This window comes from Cucurbita pepo, chromosome LG17 (genome assembly GCF_002806865.2).
Source record: "Cucurbita pepo subsp. pepo cultivar mu-cu-16 chromosome LG17, ASM280686v2, whole genome shotgun sequence".
In the NCBI taxonomy this organism is placed as follows: domain Eukaryota; kingdom Viridiplantae; phylum Streptophyta; class Magnoliopsida; order Cucurbitales; family Cucurbitaceae; genus Cucurbita; species Cucurbita pepo.
The window spans coordinates 1370517-1396209 of NC_036654.1; the positions used below are offsets into that span (position 1 = coordinate 1370517).

At 37.9% G+C, this 25693-nt stretch overlaps 7 protein-coding genes and 1 long non-coding RNA gene across 16 annotated transcripts; 2 read left to right on the top strand and 6 right to left on the bottom strand.

Moving 5' to 3' along the window:
• Window positions 1-21: 21 nt before the first annotated feature.
• LOC111779017 (protein PROTON GRADIENT REGULATION 5, chloroplastic-like) lies at window positions 22-1157 on the top strand. The gene is made up of 2 exons (XM_023659045.1): window positions 22-624; window positions 903-1157. Exons 1-2 carry the CDS (start codon window positions 346-348, stop codon window positions 1005-1007), a joined length of 384 nt encoding a protein of 127 aa, XP_023514813.1. The 5' UTR covers window positions 22-345; the 3' UTR covers window positions 1008-1157.
• Window positions 1158-1244: 87 nt separating this feature from the next.
• On the bottom strand, window positions 1245-3557 carry LOC111779016 (eukaryotic translation initiation factor-like). Its single transcript, XM_023659043.1, has 5 exons — window positions 3295-3557; window positions 2834-3002; window positions 2591-2716; window positions 1606-1671; window positions 1245-1520 (listed from the first exon to the last, which is right to left on the bottom strand). Exons 1-5 carry the CDS (start codon window positions 3483-3485, stop codon window positions 1473-1475), a joined length of 600 nt encoding a protein of 199 aa, XP_023514811.1. The 5' UTR covers window positions 3486-3557; the 3' UTR covers window positions 1245-1472.
• Window positions 3558-4635: 1078 nt separating this feature from the next.
• LOC111779236 (60S ribosomal protein L23) lies at window positions 4636-6564 on the bottom strand. The gene is made up of 4 exons (XM_023659342.1): window positions 6438-6564; window positions 5877-6161; window positions 5015-5056; window positions 4636-4909 (listed from the first exon to the last, which is right to left on the bottom strand). Exons 1-4 carry the CDS (start codon window positions 6448-6450, stop codon window positions 4827-4829), a joined length of 423 nt encoding a protein of 140 aa, XP_023515110.1. The 5' UTR covers window positions 6451-6564; the 3' UTR covers window positions 4636-4826.
• A 1529-nt stretch (window positions 6565-8093) lies between these two features.
• LOC111779024 lies at window positions 8094-11868 on the bottom strand. 2 transcript variants are annotated; one of them, XM_023659055.1, is made up of 5 exons: window positions 11735-11868; window positions 9695-10450; window positions 8527-8718; window positions 8313-8438; window positions 8094-8244 (listed from the first exon to the last, which is right to left on the bottom strand). In XM_023659055.1, the coding sequence occupies exons 1-5, from the start codon at window positions 11783-11785 to the stop codon at window positions 8137-8139; spliced, it is 1233 nt and encodes a 410-aa protein (XP_023514823.1). In that variant the 5' UTR covers window positions 11786-11868; the 3' UTR covers window positions 8094-8136. The 2 variants fall into 2 exon arrangements, with proteins under 2 accessions (XP_023514823.1, XP_023514822.1); XM_023659054.1 differs by lacking the exon at window positions 11735-11868 and adding an exon at window positions 10574-10707 and having other exon boundaries at window positions 8319-8438.
• Window positions 11869-14797: 2929 nt separating this feature from the next.
• Window positions 14798-20057, bottom strand: LOC111778957 (TLD domain-containing protein 2-like). Of its 6 annotated transcripts, none has more exons than XR_002812622.1 (9): window positions 19727-20057; window positions 18197-18615; window positions 18023-18095; window positions 17866-17946; window positions 17614-17677; window positions 16985-17072; window positions 16808-16892; window positions 15489-16157; window positions 14798-15257 (listed from the first exon to the last, which is right to left on the bottom strand). XR_002812622.1 is itself a non-coding variant. In XM_023658971.1 (8 exons), exons 1-8 carry the CDS (start codon window positions 19825-19827, stop codon window positions 16119-16121), a joined length of 945 nt encoding a protein of 314 aa, XP_023514739.1. In that variant the 5' UTR covers window positions 19828-20057; the 3' UTR covers window positions 14798-16118. The 6 variants fall into 6 exon arrangements, 3 of the variants coding, with proteins under 3 accessions (XP_023514739.1, XP_023514738.1, XP_023514740.1); XR_002812620.1 differs by having other exon boundaries at window positions 14798-15325; XR_002812621.1 differs by having other exon boundaries at window positions 14798-15334.
• A 1101-nt stretch (window positions 20058-21158) lies between these two features.
• On the top strand, window positions 21159-23425 carry LOC111778501 (cysteine-rich repeat secretory protein 3-like). 2 transcript variants are annotated; one of them, XM_023658376.1, is made up of 3 exons: window positions 21160-22395; window positions 22597-22710; window positions 22806-22842. In XM_023658376.1, the coding sequence occupies exons 1-3, from the start codon at window positions 21609-21611 to the stop codon at window positions 22811-22813; spliced, it is 909 nt and encodes a 302-aa protein (XP_023514144.1). In that variant the 5' UTR covers window positions 21160-21608; the 3' UTR covers window positions 22814-22842. The 2 variants fall into 2 exon arrangements, with proteins under 2 accessions (XP_023514143.1, XP_023514144.1); XM_023658375.1 differs by having other exon boundaries at window positions 21159-22395; window positions 22597-23425.
• Window positions 21921-24682, bottom strand: LOC111778503. Of its 2 annotated transcripts, none has more exons than XR_002812557.1 (3): window positions 24618-24682; window positions 22326-24435; window positions 21921-22011 (listed from the first exon to the last, which is right to left on the bottom strand). It is a non-coding gene; the product is annotated as an uncharacterized LOC111778503 (long non-coding RNA). The 2 variants fall into 2 exon arrangements; XR_002812558.1 differs by having other exon boundaries at window positions 22326-24405; window positions 24618-24673.
• A 269-nt stretch (window positions 24683-24951) lies between these two features.
• On the bottom strand, window positions 24952-25633 carry LOC111778502 (mitochondrial import receptor subunit TOM9-2-like). Its single transcript, XM_023658377.1, has one exon. The coding sequence runs from the start codon at window positions 25572-25574 to the stop codon at window positions 25263-25265; it is 312 nt and encodes a 103-aa protein (XP_023514145.1). The 5' UTR covers window positions 25575-25633; the 3' UTR covers window positions 24952-25262.
• Window positions 25634-25693: the final 60 nt, after the last annotated feature.

Sequence of the window (25693 nt, forward strand, 5' to 3'; positions counted from 1 at the left end):
ATTGTGAAATAGGGGTGGCTTCGTCTTCTTCGCGGCGGATATGGAGCCACGCTGATAAGATTAGCAGCACACAGGGCCCCGTTGCCGAAGCAAACACCACACCAATACAGTTCAACCACCTCATATTCTTCCCAAATTATGGACCGTTGAAGCAATCGCATGAACAATTCACATTCACATTCACATCTCTGCTTTTCAAACTAGACGCCAAAACCCTAACGCGGTGTGTGGCTCACAATCCCTCTCTCTCACTCCCCAATTTCCTCACCCACATTTTACATCCAAGCATCAAACGGAGAAGCAGAGGGACTCGTACCAGAGAAAGAAGAGGAAGAAGCTGTTTCCATGGCGTCCACTTCCATTTCTGCAACTGGATTGTCCTGTTCTTCTACTTTCCTTGGAGGATGGGGTTCTTCCGTGGCTGGAGAGGACTATGCGCTGCTGGCGGTGAAGCCGGCGGCAGTGCAAGTGGGCATGGGGAAGGCGGTGAGGTTCCGGCCGATGATGAAGAACGTCAATGAGGGTAAAGGGGTTTTTGCGCCATTGGTTGTAGTTACTCGGAATCTCATCGGCAAGAAGCGCTTCAACCAGCTTAGAGGCAAAGCAATTGCCTTGCATTCTCAGGTAATGCATCTTTTTCCCCCTTAATCTCCTCTCACTTATAGATCATTTCAAACTTTAAATCAAGGGGAAAAAAAGGTCCAAAATTTACAATAACCAAGAACCAAATAAGCATCAGATTCGAGTAAGCAAGAAAACCGAATCAAACCAAAACACGTCTAGTTTTTCAAAACCGTCCTACTTCGATAGTAATGTAACCAAATCATCATCAAACGGACGCATAAACAATTAGATTCAGATTCAAAACACATCTAGTTTTCCTGAATTTTGTTGTTTCTCAGGTAATCACAGAGTTTTGCAAGTCAATTGGAGCAGATGGAAAGCAAAGACAAGGATTAATCAGGCTAGCAAAGAAGAATGGAGAAAAACTTGGATTCCTTGCCTGAGAGATATCATCTCTGCTCTTCTTCTTCTTCTTCGTCTTCTCATGCTCTCCTGCTTTCCATTTGCTTCAAGTTCATCAGCTGTAATGTTACTTTCTTAAAACTCACTCTTTAGACACAGGAAGTGCTTCATTCTTCTGTAATTCTGGCAAAGCAGTAAAGAACAAATCAAAATATTCAACCAAATGAGACGGCCCTCCTCCCCATAAATCTGCTCTATGAGATGTGATTATGGAATCATACAATACAATAATTTCAGTATATTGCTTCACTTCTAGATGGGTATGTTCCAACATATAAATTGAAGTAAAATTCTGGGCATTCAAAGCATGGAAGATCTGAATCGATTGTCTTGGATCCAAAAACAAAGCCAACAAAAGAAGGAAATATAACAATGACAAGTATGTCGAAATAACATTTTTAGTATTTTCCTCAAAATTTAGCACGGCAACATGATCTAGTTGATGATCAGACACTGTATCGAGATTTTGCCGACTTTTCCCTCCTCAAGTCCTCCTACAGCCAACCAAAACAGAGAGATTTAATAGACAAAATGAGGGGAACGGGAGAAAATGTTGATGGCCATAAAACTGGTGCTTACATGAAAGCTGAAGGAAATCTTGTCGGTGACGTCGATGATCTCCTTCCATTTCCTACCAAGGCTCATCTGCACCAAATGGTGAAAAGCAACAGAGTAAGCCATAGTCTTTAGAACTTTGCTTAGAAGCTTTAAGGGGCGGTATGTCAGGGGACTGAATTCACCATGTCAAAAGTAATAATGATACAAAATATATTTTCGACATCTACTTTACTCTCAATATTTGCAAACTGTCTAACCAGAGATCTTGAAACAAGTTACAACTTGAAACATACTGAAGAAAGAGTGCAAAGCTAGTTGGCTCCTATTCACTAAAGGCATCTTTGCTTAAAAATTCAACTTGCATAATAACAAAGAGAAGGAAAGCAGCAGGTAACATTCTTTGATACATCCAAAATCAATTAAGTCAAAGCCAAATCGCGCTAGGCCCTCCATAGTCCCTTGCTGGTTGAGGTTAAACTTGGGTTCTAAACGTCACCTAATAAATTGCATTTGATTTAAGATAAAGGTAATATGTTATAAATGCAATGGCTAGCAATCTAATGAATAGACAAATTCTAAGAACAAATGTAAAACGATGCAGTAACATTTTGTACTGGAATACTTAGCATGAGTGTATGAATGAAATAGAGCAAGACATGATTCATAGAGAAGCCAAAATTCATAGAGCAAACAAAGGAAAGCACTGCAAGAAAGATCAGCCCAAAAGAGGCCAAAATAAAGCAAACAAGAGGAGCTACACACAATTAGTAATCTGCACATTCACAACAACAACTATACGTTTACGGAATAAGCGAAGATAATTTTCATATAAGCAGAAAACATGATCTCTCTCAAAAACTTCAAGAATGTCAAATAAGATCTCAAAAAGAATCATAAACAGCAGAAAGAACCAAACCAAAACCTCAGAGAAAATAGGTTTGTTCCCAATAATCTCGTAGAAGACAGGTTTCACTATTATATACAAAATCAATAAAAGGAGGCAAACCTGAGCAGCCTCATTTGTTGCATTCTTTGTCCATAATGCAAGTTTGTCCTGCCTCTGGCGCACACTGGCAACTACGCCACAAATCTCATCAGACTCCTCGAATTGTTCCCCAATTAAAGCCATCAACTAGCAATGGAAGAAAACAATGCAGATTTCGATCATATTACAGCAAGCAATTACCACAGACTCATGAGGCATACAAATAAACAACTTCAGCATAAAATTATTCGACGGTTTCTATACCGTTTCCAGCCACATGCTATCAAGATTAGCCTTTCTACTGCTCGTGACAGTCCATTTTCCTCCATTAGCGCACTCAGGATCTTCCCATTTCGGCTCAACTCCAGATTTGAACAAGTGAAAATCTGCATTGGCCGGCAACTTGCTCGGCTTTGGTATCTGATCGTACAAACTGCAGAATAGTCGAAATCACAAATCGTAAAAATAACAAATCTGGTCTATTGGCTCTTGTCCAATCACCTCGTAAAAAATCGTGGTTCGACTTCAAAGAAAAATGAAACACAACCCCCACAGCGTAAGAGAATCCAATCAAATACGCATACATGACAAACAATTCTCTTCAATACACGACTGGTTAGTTAAAATCCAAAAGAGCTATGCCCTAATCTAGCAAAAGAGAATATTTACAGAAGGGGAAAAGGCCAAATCTAAACATCAACGCAGAAAAGGATCCAAGAACGTACCACCAAAATTCCTCGACGGTGTCGAAGGTATAGACCTTGCGCAGAGAGGAGCCCCAAGCGGCGCCTTGCTTCGGCCGCGACTGATTATCAAACCAAAAGGTCCATTTTCTCTCCAATTTGTGGGACTGCTGATTGGAATCGGGTACTTCAGTCGCCGCCGCAGCACCCTCTACCGCTACCTCACCGGCCATATCTTGGGTTGAAAAATACCTCTCTTTTTCTCGGAGGAACTAGGGGGCAGGAAAATCACAGACGAAGCTTTAGGCTTTAAGCTTGATCGATTGGGTTTTGATGTAGAACAACTCACCTTCTCGAATTCGATTGGGTTTTGACTAAAGCCCTAGGCCCAAAACTCTTCTAAACCCCGACCCGAGGCCCGTAAAATTATTGGAAAATAACAAAAAGAAAACAGAAAAAGGCTACCATTAATTAGAAAATATGAAAATTTAGAGTTTTTCTTTTTTTTTTTTCTAAATAAGGAAAATAACAATTTAACTTACTAATTTCTAAATTTACTGCCTCCCCATATAAATTTAAAGATTTTTATACCTAAACAATAATATTTTTGTAGTTTCTCTTTTCAGTTTCTCTTTTCATTTGACTCATTTTTCATTTTCAATTTAATATTCTCTTTTCATTTGACTCATTTTTCATTTTCAATTTAATACATGGTTCGACACTAATTATCATTTTAAAAGTATTATCATTTTAAAAGTCAGATAGTTCGACGTTATGTAATTGTTGAATTGAAAAATAAAAATATTGCAATATTTTTCGATATTGAGATTTTAAATTGGATATTTTAAGTTCGATTTAAAAAAAAAAAAAAAAAAAAAAAAAAAAAAAAAAAAAAAAAAANTCTTGAAGTTTTGAAATTTGTCTATCTAGTTATAAAACTTTCAAATTACGAACAGAATATTGTTTAATTTTAGATTTTTTTTACGTAAGCAAAATTCATGAGCTAAACTGGTTTAGAAAGATCACTTAAAAACTAATTATTAATGCTGAATATAAAAAGAAAATCCTTAAAAACTAATTATTAATGCTGAATATAAAAAGAAAATATATTCTTTCTCAACCGTCCTATAGAATAGGAGAAAACCGAAACAAAACATTCTTTAAACATTCTTTAGAAGGGTGTAAAGATCCCTCCCCCTATCATAAACATTCTAAAACCTTACGGGTTAGGGGAAGCCTGGAGAAAACTCAACCTGTAACAACGTTCTAAAACCTTGAGGGTTATGGCCGAGCTGCAATCTCAAGTTATCTTGAACACGAATCCTAAACATTTTTCTATCAACCCACAAGACAAGCTTGCAAGGGCAAAATAACATGAGATGATAGCTATTTATGAACTGTTGGAAACATTCAAGACAAATTCTAAAAATTTCTTATCAACTCAACATCTAATTCATTGTTTTAGAAAGATACCATCCAAAGAGGTAATAAATTAGTACTATAAGAAACACTAGGATGTCAAAAATGATTACAACTGACCACAGAATCGAGAAGATTGAAACTTTAAAACAAAATTAAACGATAGCATTGGCTGCACTTGCAATCCTAGGCCATAGATCCGCACACTCCTTTCCAATAGGACCCGTAATTGCCGAACCTGTAATAGCAGCAGCAATAAACCAACATGATAAACCTGTAAAGGGTTAAAAACTAAAGGAAAAAGGAAAACGTGCATCTCTTTCTCCTGATGAATGAATCATACCTTTCATTTCTCCTTTCGGGTTCACAATCACTCCAGCATTATCTGCGAAGAATATTATATTTCAAATCAGAAAATAGTACTTAAAGAAACACTTTTAAACAAAATTTCTATACTGATGAATCAGCTGTTTAGGAAAGATGATCTTATACTAAATGGCAACAATGAGATCAAGGATGGAAGTATTATAAACTAAATCAGTGTACTGTCCACATGGAGCTGATATGAGTATGGAAGCTTCAACATATCTGCAACGATGGACACTGTCAATTTACCAGACTCGTAACTGTATCAACCATTACAATAAGGAGGATACCTGACTTATGCCTGGAAGCTAGATGGAGGACACCATTACAATATGTTGCTTTCTGTTAATTTCATATTAGGGACGCATTGATAGTGAGTCCATGAAGACAAAACAAGCACACACGGCCTATCTTACCAAATAGGTTTTATAGAGAGTGATTATTTTTTTTTTTAAACGACCCTATTTGGCTATTTGACCCCAGTAAAACGTAGAACCTTAATGAAAACTAAATAAACATCTAAGAAACTCAAAACTAAATTCACTAACAGGTGCTGCATCTGGCTTCAGTAGAACTGTTAATCATGGAATTATCATGTTTGAACAATGCAAGCAACCCCATAACAGCAAGGATACCAGTTAATAACAAAGGCCCAAAGACATAAAATTCAATTAGACGCAATCATCCGGGAATGATCAAGTGGCAAACGTCAACCCTAAAAATATACATTGTTTCTCTCGTGTGATAGATAGCAAACGTCAACGGGAAAACACAATTCCAGATCAAAGTTCGTGCATCATATTGGTTTCCGAAACACAAAAAATTACAAACATATATACCTTCGAAGTACATGAAAACTCCATCCTTTCGCCTCCATGGCTTGCGCTGCCTAACAATGACAGCAGGAAGGACCTTCTTACGGAGATCAGGCTTCCCCTTTTTGACAGTGGCCATAACCATGTCTCCAACACAAGCCGATGGCAACCTGTTCAAACGGCCCTTGATACCCTTCACTGAGATGATGTACAGGTTCTTAGCTCCAGTGTTGTCGGCACAGTTCACTGTCGCCGCTACCGGCAGACCCAGTGACATCCTAAACTTGTTACCTGCAGAACCTCCGCGCCCTGACCAACAAGAAATAAATCGATCATACACATTCCAAATCTCACACACATAAAATCGACATCCCTTCCACAAAGTAAAATAAATCTCCACTAACAAATTGCAGGTCGTATACAGATTCAATAAAAACCCGCAAAAACAGATATTCTCAATGCAAATGAAACAAGAGCATAATCTTCCGGTGAAAACATAGAGCAGAAGAACCAAAAATCGAAAAACTAAACCCTAGATGGCTAAGCTGCAAAGAATAAACAGGATGGGAACAAGGATTTGCTTACCTCGCTTCGACATTTTTGCCGGCTGAAACGAGAAACTGAGAGGAAATTAGGGTTATGCAGCGATTTATATAACGATGGGATCTAGGGTTTGTTTCTGTATCTCTTCCTTCCTAAGGGCCCAATTTGAATAAAATTATATAATTAATTATTTTGGCTATCACAAATAAGTCTTAAATTATTGGCTTAATGCAATATATATTTTTATTTTATGTATTATTTAATTTGACATTTTAAAATTTTGAATTATTTAATTTTCATTAAGAATATGTATGTATAATAAAATAAAAATTATAGGATTTTTTAAAAACTACACGAAAACATAAATTAATTAAAATAATTGAAATTAAGACCATAATGGTTATGTTTTTTAAGGTTACTTTATAGGTATGACTCGACAACTCAACTAACCAAAATCATAATGTGTCTATTAAATTAGATTTTTTGTTCGGTCCAATTTGAGTTGAATTTTCTGAAAATTGAAAAATCAAATCAATTCACAAGTTGAAATTTTTTTTATAGGTCAACCTGACCAGTTAACCAATTAAAAAAAAAAAAGAGTTATATAGCTCAACTCTCAGCGGTATGCGAACTATTTGGTGAACCCATACTTACACGTATGAGCTATGTGTAGAGTATATGATACACATTCAAGCTGCCCATTAGCATAGTGCCGTAGGAAAAAAAACTGATATGATAGATCCGATCATTACATTTACATGTTCTTGCATTCAACCCCTAATAGTGGGGTTACTTCATGATTAAAATACTCGTAGCTCAACTCAACGCTACTTTTAAAATTATTATGAAAATTAAGAATATTTAATGTCTGTGACCGATATTAATGATGCGTTATGATTTATGAATATCTAATATTTAAGTTTTATGAAATTTTAATTTGACATAGATAAGTATATTTTTTTAAAACAACTAAAAAAATAAACCGACAGCTCAATTCAACATAACCTGAAAATAAAGAGATGGGTAAAGTTGGGTTGTGAACTCTATTCACGCTGTTTGAGCTACCAACCCAACCAACCCGAAAATTTCAGGTTAGTCAAAAATATTTCTTCGACCCAACCTACACACACCCTTAAAATATCTCGGAAAAGTTGGGTTGTGAACTCTATTCAGGCTGTTCGAGCTACCAACCCAACCAACTCGAAAATCTTAGGTTAGTCAAAAATATTTCTTGGACCCAACCTACACACACCCTTAAAATATCTCGGAAAAGTTGGGTTGTGAACTCCATTCAGACTGCTCGAGCTACCAATCCAACAAACCCAAAAATCTCAGGTTAGTAAAAAATACTTCTTCGACCCAACCTACACACACCCTTAAAATACGTTGGAAGCAACTTTAAAATTAAATTTGAAAATGTATTATATTAATTATAAGGGCAAAAAACCCTAAGATTTACAAATCAAGGATTTTGAAATTTGTTGATAAGATATCTACAAATTGATCAACAAAAGATCTCTAAGTTTGATTGCTAAGTGGGGCCTCACTCAAACTTATTTCTATTTTTGGCCCTTCTTCACTATCTCTTTCTACTTCATACCACAAATATTTATTCATTTGGGTCCTGCAAAATTGTAGTTTTTTCCTTCTTTTTTTTTTTATTTTTTTATTTTTATTTTTTTATTTTTAATTTTTAATTTATTATTATTATTTTTTAATGATTTTATTTAATTTTTAATAATCAAATCCATGACTGGATTGGATAGCTGCATTTGAAGGAGTTGACACCAGTGATATGAGCAAAGATATCAGAGGAATCAACCAAGCTATCTTCTTCCTTCACCACTACCTGCAAACACACACCAGCCATTGATTCATATCAATTTAGTTCAATACAATTGGCTCAAAGTTCAGGACCTTTACTTCTTCTTCTCTTTCATGGTTGCTACCACCTGCCCTTTGAGTCTCTGCCAATTCGTCGTTCTTTGCGAACCGTCCCCGAACCCGTGGTCGGCTATCTGCTAGCGTTTTCCGACACGCATACTGTCGATCATTTCGATTCTCGCCGTCAGCGACGTCTCGAGTTTGATCATAAACAGAAAGACATAAGAGAGAATGATTGAGAATGGACCTTTATTTTCTTGCTGAAATTCCTCTCGTTCCTTTTCTTTATGTACCTATGAATCTTCTCCTTCCTCTCTTCCACTGACAGCTTTCCCACTTTGAAGCTACTGTCCTTCAAGCTTGAGAGCTCTGATGCTATGCCTGTGCACTTCATTGCCCCACCTCCACCTCCCACTTGTATCTTCTCATTGTTTACCACCTTATATGCAACAAAATGTATTGGATTGTTTAGCTCGTCGTTATCGTAACATTTGTTGAGGATTGTTCGAAGGAGTTGACTAATTTAAGGTATGAGGCCTTTTGGGAAAGCCCAGAGCAAAACCACGAGAGATTATACTCAAAGTGGACAATGAGGGTCGTGACTCCTGACATGGTATCGAGTCATGCTCTTAACTTGACCATGTCAATAGAATCCTCAAATGTTGAATAAAGAAGTTGTGAGTCTCGAAGGTGTAGACAAAAGTGACTGAAGTGTCGAACAAATGGTGTACTTTGTTCGAGGACTCCAGAGAATGAGTCGAGCCTCGATTGAGGGGAGGCTGTTCGAGGGCTCCATAGGCCTTAGGGGAGGATTGTTGGGAGGGAGAGTCTCAAGTTGGCTAATTTAGAGAATAATCATGGGTTTATAAGTAAGGAATACATCTCCATTGGCATGAAGCCTATTGAGGAAGCCCAAAGTAAAACTATGAGAGTTTGTGCTCAAAGTGGGCAATATCATACCATTGTGGAGATCCATGATTCCTGACATCGTATGGAGCCATGCTCTTAACTTAAGTCATGTCAACAAAATTCTCAAATGTGGAACACAGAAGTTGTAAGCCTCGAAGGTGTAGTCAGAACTGACTCAAGTGTCGAACAAAGGGTGTACTTTGTTCGAGGACTCTAGAGAAAGAGTCGAGTCTCGATTAAGGGGAGGTTATTCGAGGGCTCCATAGGCCTTAGGGGAGACTCTATAGTGTACTTTGTTCAAGGGGAGAATTGTTGAAGATTGTTGGGATGGAGTCCTACGTTGGCTAATTAAGTGAATGATCATGAGTTTATAACTAAGAAATACATCTCTATTGGTAGAGGCCTTTTGGGGAAACTAAAAGTAAAGCGAGGAGAGCTGATGCTCAAAATGGACAATATCATACCATTGTGGAGATCCATATTCGTACCCGAATTTAGTTAAGTACCTGAAGGTCTGGTGGATGGAAAGTCCCTTGCATATAGTCTTGGCTGTAGGCTCCACAGTTGTCTCCCTGATAATCGAGGTCATGCGGTTGCAATTCCGTTCCGAGTAGAGAGAACATTCCACAGCTTTCGACCGACGATGCAGCGGGGTTCACCGATGCAGCAGGCAGGTAGTTTGTCATGGTTGCTCCAACAAACGAGCACGATGGGGAAGAAGGGTTCAGTGGCATGTAGGATGTCAAGGAAGACAAGCAATCGTCGACGTAGATCGACGGTAGATCGTTGTCGAGGAGAGTTGCAACGGGAGGCATAGGACACTGCATAAGCCCCTCAGTCATGGGATCTACTAATGGTAGCTGGGACTGCACTTGAGGAACATCAAACTGGCCTGGATGGATGCTGCTGAGATATTGAGGGATTGAAAAGGAAGCTGATGGAGAGAAGTCTATGGAAGCAGAGATGTCATTGTCAAGTTCTTCTTTGGAATCAAAGATACTGTTGGCTGCTATGTTAGTTGTAGCGGCCGATGCGTCGTTAACAGGTATAAACGACGCAGCCGCCGCCGTCGTAACGGTATTGCCATTGCCATTGCCATTGTTATCTGTTTCTGGAGAATGAGACACATTGGTAACACATGATGAATTCTTGTCGTAACAACAATTCGAGCCAGAATTGAACTCGGAGTTCTGAAGCGTCGAGAACAGCTCGGGGTCACAGAAATCAAACATTTGTGCATTGATCGGACTCGAGATTTCTTCCTGAGAAGACACCATCAAAAGCCGACATCAACACCATGAACACATACCAAAACTACAAATAGAAACCACTTCAGAAACGAAACGGATCAAAACAAGAACAAGAGGGTGTTCTGATATAACAACCGATATGATCTTAGGGACGACGATTGTGTAGAAATCGACGTTTGCTTCGAACGAGCAAGAAGCACGATTCTTCATATTAGAACCAGAAGATGAGAATTATAAAGCACACACAAACACATAAAGTTAGTGTTCAAAAGGAAGGAATGGTCTCTAATGCTGCATGTTTGTTGTGCAAAGTTGAAAATGATATGCATTTATGCTCGTGTGACGGAAAAGCAAGACGCTAATGGAATACTAAATATGGTCGGATTAGTGGCAAATGTTCTAAGTTTGGACAAACAAAGAGAATTTAAAACCCACTTTCATTTTCTCTCTCATTTATCTTAAACATAAGGAACAAGAATCAAACCCAGAAATGATATAACAAGAACATTTAAGCCACGTGAGGATTGTTGGGAGCGAGTCCCAGTCGGCTAATTAAGAAGGCGATCATGGGTTTATAAGTAAGAAATACATCTCCATCGGTATGACGTCTCTTGAGGAAACCAAAAACAAAGCCACGAGAGCTGATACTCAAAGTGGACAATCATGATTCCTAACGTAGTATCAGAGCAATGCACTTAAGTTGCTAGTCTCGAAGATGTAGTCAAAAGTGACTCAAAGGTCGAACAAAGGGTGTACTTTGTTTGAGAACTCTAGAGAAAGAAATCGAGCCTCGATTAAGGGGAGGTGGGAGGAGGTTCGAGGGCTACATAGGACCTCAAGGGAGATTCTATGGTGTCCTTTGTTCAAGGGCTCCAAAGAAAGGAGTCGAGCATCGATTAAAGGGAGGCGGGAGGCGGTTCGAGGGCTACATAGGATCTCAGGAGAGGCTCTATGGTGTACTTTATTCGAGGGGAAAATTGTTGAGAGGGAGTCCCACATTGGAAGGGGATGATCATGAGTTTACAAGTAATGAATATATCTCCATTGGTATGAGCCTTTCGAGAAAACAAAAAACAAAGCCACAAGAGCCAATATCATATCATTGTAGAGAGTCGTGATTCCTAACCACATGTTCCTAGGATCCATTTCTCAAGCACAAAGAACTAAAAATGGCAGCTGGGAATTTTATCATACACCTTGAGGGCATTCATGAAAAACGAGACGACGACCGACGAAGCTGACTCGAACACTCACGAATATCATACAAAAAGAGAGAAAACAGGGTAAGAAGATTACAATGGGGAGGATTTTCTCCGACACAGAGCGGCGGCCGACGTCCTGCAACATAGCTGGAGTAGAATGAACCAAAAGGGGCTGTTTCTAAAATGCAAAAGAACAGAAAAACAGTGGATTTTGGTGCATCAAAGAAGAAGTTTCAGTGAAATGGAAGAAGAAATACAAAGAACACAAAAAACAAATCTCCATGGGAAGCCAAACAGGATAAAACAGAGACAGAGATTTATAGTAAAAAACAAGGAGAAATGTCCTGTCTGTGTGTCTGTGTATGATTTTTTTGGTTTCTAGAGAGAGAAAGTTAGAGAGAGAGAGGGAAAGTTGTTATTTTTCTAAGTGTAGGGATGTCCGTGCGCCGTCAGCCTGGCATTCAACCACTGGTCAACCCGATGGTCGCGGTGGGCCAATCTCTACCTTTGTTTAACGTTGTTATTTTGACCTCCCATGACACGTGGACACCTCTTGTCTTACAAATATACTTTTAATTCTTTTTAAACTAAATTCAATTTTTTGGTTTATATTTTAAACCAGTCAACTTTCCAAGGTCAAAACAATCTTAAAATAAATGTCTTATTGTATTTTAATTAATTAAAATAATGGAAGTCGATAGAAAATTCATCGCTCGAGTTGCTTTTTTTGTTCTCTAATTCATGGACGAGACGTTTTGCTCGTAAAAATGTTCGTATTCTATACATTTGATGTACTATTTTTTTTATGCTAAACTAAACGTTTTAACTCTGTTTAAAAAATATATTAAACTTTTAAAAAAAATCATAAATATCTTTACTATTATTTTTGAATTTAGCCGCTTAATATTATGTTTAAAAAATATCCTTGAATTTTCAAAAAGCATCAAATTTTTTATTAATACTCAAAAAAACGTTTTAAACATTTTTTAAAAGTTCAAAAATACTTTTTAGCATTTATAAGTGTTCCAAAAATACTCATGAATTTTCAGATAATCTATAAAGTTTCGACAGATGATTTTCGTTTATATATTAATAGTAAATATTTTTTTTGAATTTTTTTTAACGTTAAGAGTGTTAATGTTACATTAACCGAAAAAATATTTTTAACTTTTTTAAAAAATTAAAGATTTTCTTAAAATTTTAATGTATTTTTGAAATAAAATACTATAACTTTTATTCCAAACTATTTTTTTTTAGTTTAGAATATTATTAAAACTTTTGAAAGTTGAAATAACGAGTATTTTAATTAAAACTATTGTTGTAAGGAGGTAGTTAAATTTTTTAATAACTTTAAAACCTTAAAAAAATGAAATAATCTCCTTGACCAATGAGAATGAGACACTTGGCCATATATTATTGGTTCTTTTTTAAATAAAAAAAGTAGAAGATAAGATTTGATTTCTCAAAGGATGTCTAAAAGTGGTTTGGCTAGATACCTAAGCAATCTTAATCACTTTATTATCTCAATTTAATTACCATTATTGTTTTGGTGAGTGGAAAGAGAACCTTGACTTTGGTTTGACCAACATGTGTGACATAAGATATGATTTGATTGAGAATATAAAATATATTCTATTCCTAATCTTTTTTTATTTATTCAACTTTACCAATAATCCCAATATCATATTTGATAAATGTGGTATTTATCCTATTTTTGGATAAATGGAAATTTTATTACGAGTGTGTCGTGTCATAATTACACTCGTGGTAACAGACAACGATTCTGCAGCTCTTATGCTAACCCAACGAACAAGTCAGTCATGTGTCGTGAAATATGATTGAGTTTCGAGTCATGTTTGAGAGAAATATTTTAGAAAACGTGAGCAAGGAAATGCGTTGAAAACAATATTATAGGCTAAGAACGAATAAGCAACAACCACAACTTTGATAGAATATAACCCGAAAAGAAAGAATTGACAACTAGTCACATCCCGCTATAATACATTTTGGAGTATTTTAGCATGTGTAGGTGTTAAACAATTTTGGTGAGCACCAGTCATGTAGTCATGGAACTGACATTTAGTCATGGACAACACATGCTGGACAAGCTTGTCTGAGACATCCAACATGCGGTCACAAGCAACACGTCTTGATCAAGTAACAAGCTTGTCTGAGACATCCAACATGCGGTCACAAGCAACACGTCTTGATCAAGTAACAAGCTTGTCTGAGACATCCAACATGCGGTCACAAGCAACACGTCTTGATCAAGTAACAAGCTTGTCTGAGACATCCAACATGCGGTCACAAGCAACACGTCTTGATCAAGTAACAAGCTTGTCTGAGACATCCAACATGCGGTCACAAGCAACACGTCTTGATCAAGTAACAAGCTTGTCTGAGACATCCAACATGCGGTCACAAGCAACACGTCTTGGTCAAGTATGACTATGACATGTAGCCATCATCATACGTCCCTAAGAAAAAGGTTTATAAATACATAACAGGTGGACTCATCATTGGAATCAAAAAATGCAAACACGTGCAATATGAATCATATCGTTCATTCCTAGTGAGACCTAGAATCATGGTCTTGGACTCCAGTTCCTTTAATATGCTCGAGATGTGTATCACTTTCACACATAGAATCCACCCTACTCATACGAATTCGTAACCACTAGGCCTCGTTGGTGTCAATTTCATATACACCGACCCTACCCTAAATAATATATGCATGGAGGGGCACTGAATGCATCATTATTCATACCTATATGAATCGCAAACATATGAGGTCTCACACGTATAAAACATTATTCACAATATGTGATGCAACATCGTAAACATTTCTTTTCATAAAACATTTTCATCGTTCGCAAACTAATATTCATATAAGAATAACATAACAACAAACAATTCACCCAACCAAGAACATATACCGACCGTAAGAACACTTCGATTATGGATTAAACAGCTATAAACTTATATGGAGGCTATCTCAACTTCTAACATAAATGTCAAAATCTATTCACAACGATCGATAAATACGTGTATAAACCCTCTCGTTCATAACTCCTTTCCTACTTAGATGCTTACGGAACTCTCGAATTAACTTTAAATTAAGAGAACAAACTCAGTAACGTCAAGCAAAACGACAAACTAGCTCGAAATTCTCGAGTAGATCTTCAAGCATTTTCCACATTTCGAGACGAAATTCCGTTCTAAAAGAGGAACCAATTTTTTCTAGTTTAAGTAAAAATAAATAAAGAGAGAAAGGGTAATGTTTTGAACCTTATGCTGTTTTGCAGTTCAGAGATATTGTTCCAATCCATAGATCTTAACGTACATTTCTAGCCTTTACTAAAGATGAAACATATTCCAAGCTTTGAATGGATCCATTTTCTGCTATTCAAAACTCTTAAGTCTTTTCACGATCGGTACCCGAGTTCTTCGATCATGTGCTCGTGTGCTCGTTTCCATAATGAAGGTTAGAACCCGAACAGGCGAACACAGCGCCTACAAAGGCTGTCTCACTTTTTAAATGCCCCTATCATGTCAGCATTTGGTTTAGCAAGTTCTACATATTCTTGTTCTATTGCTCCCCTCCCTCCGTCGTCGTCCTTCCAGATAACGACGTCGGTACTTTAGGCAAAAGTAATTCGAGGCATCCGAAAATCGTATCAATGACCTAAATGAGCTGATAAGGCTTTCAAACTAATGAGAGAATCCCGTTTTGAAAAGCACGTTATTGAGGGGGAGGGGGACGATTTCTATCGGTATGCAAACAAGAGTATCAAAAAAAGAAAACAGTAGGTATTAGTTCGATACGATCAAGAACAGAGAGTTCTTACCTGTCTATTTGCTATTGGCGAGTGGTAAAGTAGTGAGCTCGGTAAAGCAGCTTCGCTCCTCCACTTCTGGAATTGCTTAACCTTTCTAGGCTTCTCTCTTGAACCGTCTTTCACTCGGTAAAGACGGATGCTAAGGCTAGCAAGTTGAACCGGATCATCGGATGCATACTTGCACTTCGTCTACCTTGTCAAGGGAACCCGGACACTTCCCTTGCACAACCCATTGTTCTTCTTTTGACGATGAACTATTCCATTACAACAAGCTTCTTTTTTCGCCGGGATTCATTCGATTTGTAGTGGCTTGGATGACGGAGAACCCCATGAAAAGTTAGAATTCATACCGTGTAGCGTCTTTCATTAACAATCTAGAGTTTACATCAGAAGAGGGTATCAAAACCCATTAAACATTAGTTCTATGTTTCGATGAACACTCAACAAGAGACAATAATTGTTGATCTGATGCAGCAATGAATGATGTTACACAAAGAAAGAAAGTTAAAGACTTCTTTAAGAGAGAGTTTTTAATTCAATATTCAATAAAATTGTTGAAAGAACAAAAGGAAAAATGAAGAATATAATCACAATTAAATAAATACGAGCATAAACTATAAAAAGAACCGTAAAACGTCTTCAGGTTAAGTATCTCGACGCATGAGCGAAACCCCATAACTGCAAAAACCACAAAAGCTTATGTAAAAGCCATCACTTTCACTTTATATTACTAAACGTATATTACTAAACGTATAGTAGGACATGGCATGAAACGGCCCAGGCCTACCGCTAGCAGATATTGTCCTCTTTGGGCTTTCCGTTTCGGGCTTCCCCTTGAAGCTTTAAAAGGGGTCGGCTAGGGAAAGGTTTCCACACCCTTATAAATGGTGTTTCGTTCTCCTGCTCAACCAATGTGGGATATCACAATCCACCCCCTTTCAAGGCCTAGCGTCCTTACTAGCACACCACCTTGTGTTTACCCCCTTCAGGGAACAACCTCCTCGCTGGCACATAGTCCGGTGTTTGGCTCTGATACCATTTGTAATGGACAAGCCCACCGCTACCAGATATTATCCTCTTTGGGCTTTCCCTTTCGGGCTTCCCCTCAAGGCTTTAAAACGTGTCTACTAAGAAAAGGTTTTCCACACCTTATAAAGGGTGTTTCGTTCTCCTCCCCAACCAATGTGGGATATCGCAAGGCACGTGCATGCCAGTGGCAAATAGAATGTCATACTACATCATGTAAAGCACACGATATCATGACAGGTGACTTTCATCTACTCAATGGGTAGATATTCAAGCTATGCAAGTTTGAGAAGTTAACTTACCTCGACATTTTTCAGCTCGAACTCTGGGTCGTGCGCCAAGCATAAGCTACCAAATGTGTCACATGGTCCACTACTTCCATTTAATCTTGTTACATGAAAGTAGACAACTTAGTAAAGTTTGCTGTATAACAAGAGTGGTAGGCAAAAGTTCGATGGAAAAAAAACAGAGCGACTCACAAGTCGTCGTCCAAACGTAAGGCAAAGCTACCACCGCCTCCGATTGCTAGTAAATCATTCAAGCAAATATAATAGTAGGGGTTAGCTCCTGCATCAGTGGAACAAACACAAATTTGTCAAATAACAGCGGAATAGAATCGTGGCCTCGGAGATTGGCCGGGAAGAGATGGAGAGTCTTTCGATTTTGAAAAACAATGGAAGTACAAAAGTAAAAGCCGAAAACCAAAGAGAGGAACAAAGAAAACTCCTTGGAAGTTTGGAACTTTAAAAGAGACAAATATGACTATCAATATATCCCGAGTGAAGACGAGCTCCATGTAAAAGGTAAAGCGACGACATATCGATGGTTTCGTTATCAGAAAAGCCTCTGTTTAGATGAAAATGCAAGGAAGAAGCCCTCGAGCAAAGGAAAACAAGAAGAAATGTATGCTGCTTTTGTGGAAGAAAGGTAGAAAAACACGAGGAAACGAACAATGGAGACCATGAATTTCCTCGATCATTGTATTCATACATAACGACAAACAAAGAAACACGTGCATAAATGAACAAAACACGCGCAACACATAGGACTGATATACTTAACAATATGACCGAGTTCCCCATCGAACACGCCAAAACAGAATATTTACCAGTTGCTCTAAAGAGCCTTGGATCGCCATATTTGGTCGTGAAAACAAACGTTTGGTTGGTTCCCTATCAAATAGAGACAATCATAAAAATTAGATCGAAGTTACAGTATGAAGGACGAAGAAATACAGGTCGGTTTAGAAGCTAAAAGAACTTCTAAATGCCAATTTCCTTTCCTTCCCCCCCGGTGTCGAAAGTCGTATGAATATGCAACCATTTTAAAGGGAATGGAGGGACAAGAAAAAGCTACTCACTTGATATTTTCGTTTGGGCGTAGGCTTCAAAGGGCATTCTAGAAGACCACCAAATATGGCGCCTCGTGTATCTCCGACAATCTAGATTAAATAACCACATTTTATCGCTTAAAAGTTCTATCATCAGAGAAACTAAAACAGTCACAGGGCGACATACCAGTAAACAAGGGCCAGAAAGATTGTGGCTATTGCGAATAAGAGTTTGAAGCGATATACCATGCTTCGTTGTACTGCCCTTCATTTGAAACGAAACGAACCAGATCACAGATCAAATATAAACAAAATACTTCATTTGATATAGCTCGAAGTTATAATAATTCAGCTGAACTACCTGTACAGTAAGATCCATTTGCACCCTTTCACAATGTTGGGTAGACAACATCCCAGGAATTCATACAATTCGGCAGAGATAAAAGCGGATATATCTGTGAGGTCTGATATCGGATTCCTTGGAGTGGGCTGCTCCATAGCTTCTTCAAATACTTTCGAACTACACGTGCTCCTTCCAAATGCCGGGTCATCATCGTGCTTACTGTATATTTCTTCCGCCTTGCATCGTATAGTACATTCTAAATCGGTATCTGGGCCTTCCTCCTGGAAATCATTGTTTGCATCGCAAAACAGAACCGAGGGAGACTCAACTTCATTGGTGTCTTGGTGAGAATCGGTTGATTTAGATCCACGTATCGACGGGATTACTAAGGATAAATATGAAGACAGTGATTTTCTTCCTTTCGACTTTGGCCTGGCCTACATAACTAAAACCATGTCACAAGCCAATAGGTAAAGACATTCACAAATGAATCAATCAAAGAAAAGGAGATGAAACATTCCGATTAAAACCTCTACTCATATACAAGCTTTATGATCTCAAAATAACAGGGGTCAAGGTCAGCCAGTAAGACAAAGGGAGATAAGCTTCATCGTCGAAAAGGAAACAGCCCGGATCACCAACTAAGGCCCCTAAATGACCGCTCAGTCACAAAGGAGTCACAAAGGAGGTAGGGGTCAATCAAGCAGTCCTATAGCCTAATATTAGAGTGTGGGGAAAGTGAGGTAAGTACTAAAAGATATATGCGAAATGTGAATCAAACATAATTCCTCCGGTCAAACATCTTGTTTCCTATAAGTACTCGAACCAATAACCATATTAGTACAAAGCAAGGTTAGGAACCACAAATCTCTACTATTGTCCACTTTGATTTTGATTTTGGTTTCCCCAAAAGGCCTCATATTAATGGAGATGTATTCCTTACTTATAAACTCATGATCAACTCTTTAATTAGCCGATGTGGGACTCCTCTCCCAACAATCCTCAACAATCCTCCCCTCGAACAAAGTACACCATAGTGTCTTCTCCGAAGGCCTATGAAGCCTTCGAACAACCTCCCCTTAATCGAGGCTCGACTCCTTCTTTGTTCGACACTTGAGAGTCACTTTTGACTATACCTTCGAGACCCACAACTCCTTTGTTCGACATTTGAAGATTCTATTGACATGGCTAAGTTAAGACATGACTCTATACCATGATAGGAACCTAGAATCTCTACCGTAGTATGATATTGTCCACTTTGAGCATAAGCTCTCGTGGTTTTGATTTTGGTTTCCCCAAAAGTCCTCATATCAATGGAGATTTATTCCTTCTTAATTGGCCGACGTAGGACTCCTCTCTCAACAATACTCAAACGTTAGCCCTACAAGAATTCATTAATCCCCTTCACGGGGTCCCAAATATCCAAATACCCACAAAACCAATCCCCACCCAGACCATAAAATCACAAGACACACAATCTCTAAACAGCATTCAAAGCCTTGCAGCATATGAATCAAGCCAAAAACAATCATAAACAATCGCAAGAACCTGAGTATGAGGATCAGGCGCCGGTGGTTTAGGGGATCCCGAGGTAGTGAAATTAGAGAAGAGGCTGGAGAACCTCTCGGAGAGCTTGTCCTTGAGAGCATACATCTGGGTCAATGAAGATCAAAACGAAAAAGGGAAACGAATAATCTTTCAAGCTGGGGTTGCTTGGACCTTCATGATTCTGTGTTCTTCAAACTTTGGGTTCCCCAGGATTGAAGAAATCAAAGAGAAAAGAAGGAAGCGAAGGGTGTCGGTGAAGGATAGAGACACTCACAGATGGGTGTTGCAATGAATCTCAGACGGCTGTAAGAAATTATGGTAAGAGAACGGTGGTGGGGTGATCTTCGACTATGAAATATATACATTGAAGCCTAGTTATGAATTGGATTAGTTTAGATGGAAATGGTTAATATTTTTCACCTCATCTTTAACTGTAAATGTAATTATTTTGGGGATTAATGTGTTTTAGACCCAATTTTAGATATTAAAATTGTAAAAGCTTGCAAATTTTGAAATTAAAAAAAGTGGTTGACTTTTTCTTTTTTTCTTCTTAAATATTAATTTATTTTTCCTAAAAAAGAATATAAAAAAGTTTAAGGAAGATAGGGATATTTAGTCTCATGGTTTTGATGGGCCAATAGGGCCCATTAAATATGGGCCTACTTTGGGCCGGATCTGAGCTGGCTGTTCGAGCATTCTCGACCAAAATAATATCCGGTGAAAATTGAAGATTTATTTCACAAACTCATTGTTCAATTTTTTCTTTTTCTTAAAACCTTTTAATTTATTTCAAATTTCTATGATCTATTTAAATTAAGGTACACAGGTTAGAAATTTGTTTGAAACTGATATGAAAATTTGTTTGAAATTAATATGAAAATTTGTTTGAAATTAATATGAAATTTCGAGTTGATTGGATTGGTGATCTGAGCAACTTGAATAGAGTTTGCAACCCACTTCGAATTGGTGGAATCGAGATCCCCATCCCTCGTAAAATCCATCCCCGACCCTATAATATAATATTTATATATTAAGTTTGTTGGGTTGGGGACGGGAATCAAGAATATAGTCCAATCTCTTACCCCATTTATATCACAGAAAAAAAAAGTTCTCCACTCCCTCCACATTCTCCATCTAAACCTAGCTACATAGATAAAAGCGGACATCTATAAGCATAAGCTTATATAGTAAGACATCCGCTCCGAGGTGAAATCTCTACCATCCCATGTTCTTGAAAAAGGATAAATATAAATTGATTAAGTTTGGTGGGGTGAAGACAGGAACCGAGAATATAGTCCAATCTCCATGTTTTCCACTCCCTCGTCATTCTCCATCTAAACCTAGCTACGCTGATAAAGCGAATATCTATAAGCGTAAGACATTCGCTCCGAGCTGAAATCTGAAAAAGGGTAAATATAAATTGATTTATAAATTTAAATAAGCGATGAAAGAAGCAAGGAAGATGGATGTGGACTACTACAAATGTTTTTAGATTCCTTTGGCCATTTGAACAATCCAATAAGTTCTCCCTCTCCGAGGAGACCATAAAACTCCATTATTTTAATGGCTTAACACAGTTTCACCATCTCAATAAAAAGAAAATGGCACTCCCAATTTCCCTCCACTTTTTCCTTCTCCCCAAGTTTCCGTTTCACAGCGCTTCCTCTCTCTGTCCCTTTGCGAGGACTGAATAGCAAAAAGATTCCCTTCTCTCCTCTCCCATCTGCACATTTTACAGAGAGGTACGGTTTGGTTTGAGGAATTGAACTGAGCCCTCCATTGTTCTTCGGATTAAACCAAAACCCATCTCTCAAATCCGACTGAATTCTTCAATGAAATCCAAATCTCCCCATGATTTGAGGTATTAGTGAACAAACCCCAGATGGGTTTTGAATCCTTTTTCTTCATCATCTTCTTCCTCATTTCCCTCTCTTGTTTGGTTGAATCTGGTTCTGATTACACCACATTGATCTACAAGGGCTGCGCCAAGCAAGGATTCTCAGATCCAAATGGCGTTTATTCACAAGCTCTGGCTGCTTTGTTCGGCTCTTTAGTTTCACAATCCGCCAAAGGCTCCAAGTTCTTCAAAACCACCTCCGGCACCGCCCAAACCTCCATCACCGCCCAAACCTCCATCACCGGCCTCTTCCAATGCCGAGGGGATCTCAGCAACTCCGATTGCTACAACTGTGTGAGCAAACTCCCTGAATTAGCCGATAGTCTCTGCGGCAAAACCATTGCAGGTAGAGTTCATCTCTCAGGCTGCTATTTGCTGTATGAGTTTCCTGGGTTTGCTCAGATATCAGGGTTTGAAATGCTGTATAAAACTTGTGGGGCTACGAACATTGCTGGAAGTGGGTTTGAAGAGAGGAGGGATACAGGGTTATCTGTGCTGGAGAATGGCGTGGTGAGTGGCCATGGATTCTACACTACTAACTATCAATTTCTGTATGTGTTGGCTCAATGTGAAGGAGATTTGGGGGATTCTGATTGTGGTGAGTGTGTGAAACATGCTGTGCAAAGAGCTCAGGTTGAATGTGGAAGCTCAATTTCAGGGCAAGTTTATTTGTATAAGTGCTTTATCAGTTATAGTTATTACCCAAATGGAGTTCCAAGGAGATCTTCATCATCTTCTTCTTCTTCATCATCATATTCTTCATCTCCATCAGGTAAAACCCTCAAACTTTCAGTGAATAACAGTTTATCTCACACACTGACACAGCCATGCACATTTTGGCACCTGGGTTAGATCTGAAATGCATCAAATTCAAACCAAAACACATGTTTTTGCAACTCATAGAGCTAATGAAGGAGCTAGTGTTCTTGATTTCTGAAAGTATATTGATATGAAAGGCTTAATTTGGTGTCAGGGATGGGGCAAAACACAGGGAAGACAGTGGCAGTGATATTAGGAGGGGCAGCAGGTGTGGGATTTCTGGTAATTTGCTTGCTTTTCATCAGAGGTTTGAAGAAGAAACATGATGGTATGCATCAAGAACATGAGTTTGATGCCAATTTCTGCCATTTTTGGTTCAAAAACTTCCATTGATTGATCGAGTTCATCTTCTATAATCTGCAGGACATTGATACAGAGGAAGAGTCAAAGTTTTTTTGAGGTAAAAAAATGGAAAGACAAAAATCCAAATTGCTTTAGTTTTCTTTTGCTTTGTCTTATAAAGAGGATGAGAATTTTTTTGAGTTGACAAAGACTGTTCTTAGTACTGTGGTCTGAAAAGCTTGCTGATAAGAGAAGAAGGAATATCAGTGCATGGAAGGAAGCGAAGGTAACAAAAAGAAAAAGGAAAAAGGAAAAAGGAAATATCAGAACTGAAGGAGAAGGGAAGAATGTTTTTTTTTTCTCTTTCCTTTTTTTTTTTTTTATAAATATTTTTGTTATCTTATTGCTTTCTTTATAGCCATGTGGGTGTTTGTCTCTTTTCTTATATCTCCGACTCCGGTTTGTTTCTCCTCATAACTCAGATCTTTATATGCTGTAAAAAAGCTGCCTTCTTCTCGAAGATTTCAAAGTCCAACTATTTTACTATAAATCTTTAGGTTTTGTGCATACTCTTAAATGTTAAAACGATTCATTCCCGTTGGTTTTTGTTTGGTTAGCAATGGTAGCAGTGAGAGATCGAACCATCAACTTTTGTAATGATAACTGATGTCTTATTCAATAAGTTATGCTTGAATTGTTAAGAGTTTTGATGAATTAATAGCTTGATTTCGAAATTTGACCTATTAAATATCTTCCCGGGTGGTCAGGCATGTGAATCGCCTACAACTATTGTAAAAAAAGTCAACCAATATGTCGGAGGAGAGTTTCAAATTCAACTCTTTTCGATGAAATGAGCTTTAACAAGTTGAGTTTTAGTGATTTAGCAGAAGAAACCACATGTTCTCATCAAGATCTTTATTCTCATCCTCCAAAAAGTAAAAAGAAACCAGAAACTCCTTAAAAAGATACAACTTGAGGACCTAAGGAGGCAAATATTGTTCTTAATGCACTTGATGTTCTTCAATAGTCTCAAAGACATTCTCAAAAGTTCAAAATTGAAACTAAAGAAAAGAAATCAGGCTATGTTTAGCAGAAACACAATTGGACGAAAAAACAGATATCTAAACAAAAGTAAATTGCTCCATTTCTGCACAAACTCTAAAACAGAGACATAGAGGGATGCAAACTAGTAGACTAGAAATTGCACAAGGTAATAAAGAAAGGGAAACAAACAGAACTCCACCAAGAACAAACTGGTCTTTCCTGTCTTCTGTTCAGTCAGTGAACATTTATGGATTATCAGAGTTGAACAAAGAAATATGGTCCCATGTTCTGACATCCAGAGATGGCATAATTTCAAAAGGCATTCAAAGACTTTCCAGATAAAACAACGAAATCATATACAGAAAGAAGCCTCCAACAGTGAGAACTAAGAAACATTTTAGGCAATGGAAGTGGCATTCAAAGACTCTTTATAAACTACAAAGGAAGCCAAACTATGAAAAGGGAAAAACAAAAAACATTTCCACAAGACAATAAGAGAAGAGCAATATAAGTTGGGTGATCAAAGAACTTATCAGAAACGGTATCAATGTCCTCGAATATGGGAGGATTGTGTATCAGCCATGAATGCCATAAGAAGGGTAGAATGAAGCATCTCCATACAAAACTTTACTTTACCCTGCCGAAGGGCTGATCTTTAGAACAACTTCTAAAAAAGTAAACAAGTCCACCGTATGAGTTAAATGCCAATTCAAAGCCGCAAGGATTTGCTTCCAGAATAAATATGCAAAGGGCCAATTGATGAAGAAATGATGCAAAGAAACATGGACTAAGTGGCAAACAGAGACTAAAAATGAAACAAACAAATAGGAAGGATGGGTTGTAGAGTACCCAGTATGGAGAGGAATCCAAAAGCTGTTCTGTTAATTTTAAGTTAACCTGTAACAACAAGAACTCAAATGGCCTATCTGAGGGAAAATAAGAACTCCAAGTTACATAGTGAAAAGATATTAGCCCTGATAAAATGCAGTCATACTTAACAGTTAATTACCAAAGGCTAGGCACCTGAAATTAAGGCCATAAGAACATGATAAAACACCAAAATGGCTATTCAATCTGAAGCATCTAACACGATTCATAACAACAATTCATGGAAGACGGTTAGCGAAGCAAAACAATCAATTTGTAGAGCTTGAAAAAATGTCGGAGAAGAAGAAATTTTCAATTCTGGGCATCGAACAATTTCTCTCAAAAAGGAAACAATCATAATATAAGTTTACAAAAGCAATCCAGAGCTTTATGAGAAGAAGAAACTTGGAATTGATTCTGAATTCAATTCATATAACTTCGCAACATAACTCTAACTCTCCAAAATCTCAATCGCTAACAACGTCACATCTAATCCGCAGTCACAAACAAAGGAACAAAGATACGACGACATTGTACGCAATCAAAATCCATCCTAAACCCATAAAAAACCCTAAATAGCAACAATATCATGGAGTACCCTTAACCTGAAGCCATCAATCAAGTAGATCATTTCGGAGCAGCGGTGGCTGGAGCACCAAGTAAACTCGCCTGCTGCATCTCAAGCTCATTGAACTGCTGTTCGCGATCCATTTCAATGATGAGCGGCACCACCAAGATGAGAAAAGTCGTCCCTGCAATCCACGCAGCTTTACCGGTGCTACGAAGAAGCTTTTGGGAGACGAATGCGGCATCAGAAGCCGTACTTTTCGCCCGCTGCACGATTTGGGAATCGGAGACAGAACGGGAAACCCTAGACAAGACGCCTAAATTATCATCACCATTAGTAATAGAAGGCCGCTTATTACCTCGAGACGCCATGAAAGGATACAGACGAAGAAATTGAAACAGTGGAAGGAAGAATGGACGCGATCCGATTGATAGAGATATTGATACTGAAAATAAAAATTAAAAAAAAAAAAAAAAAAAAAAAAAAAAAA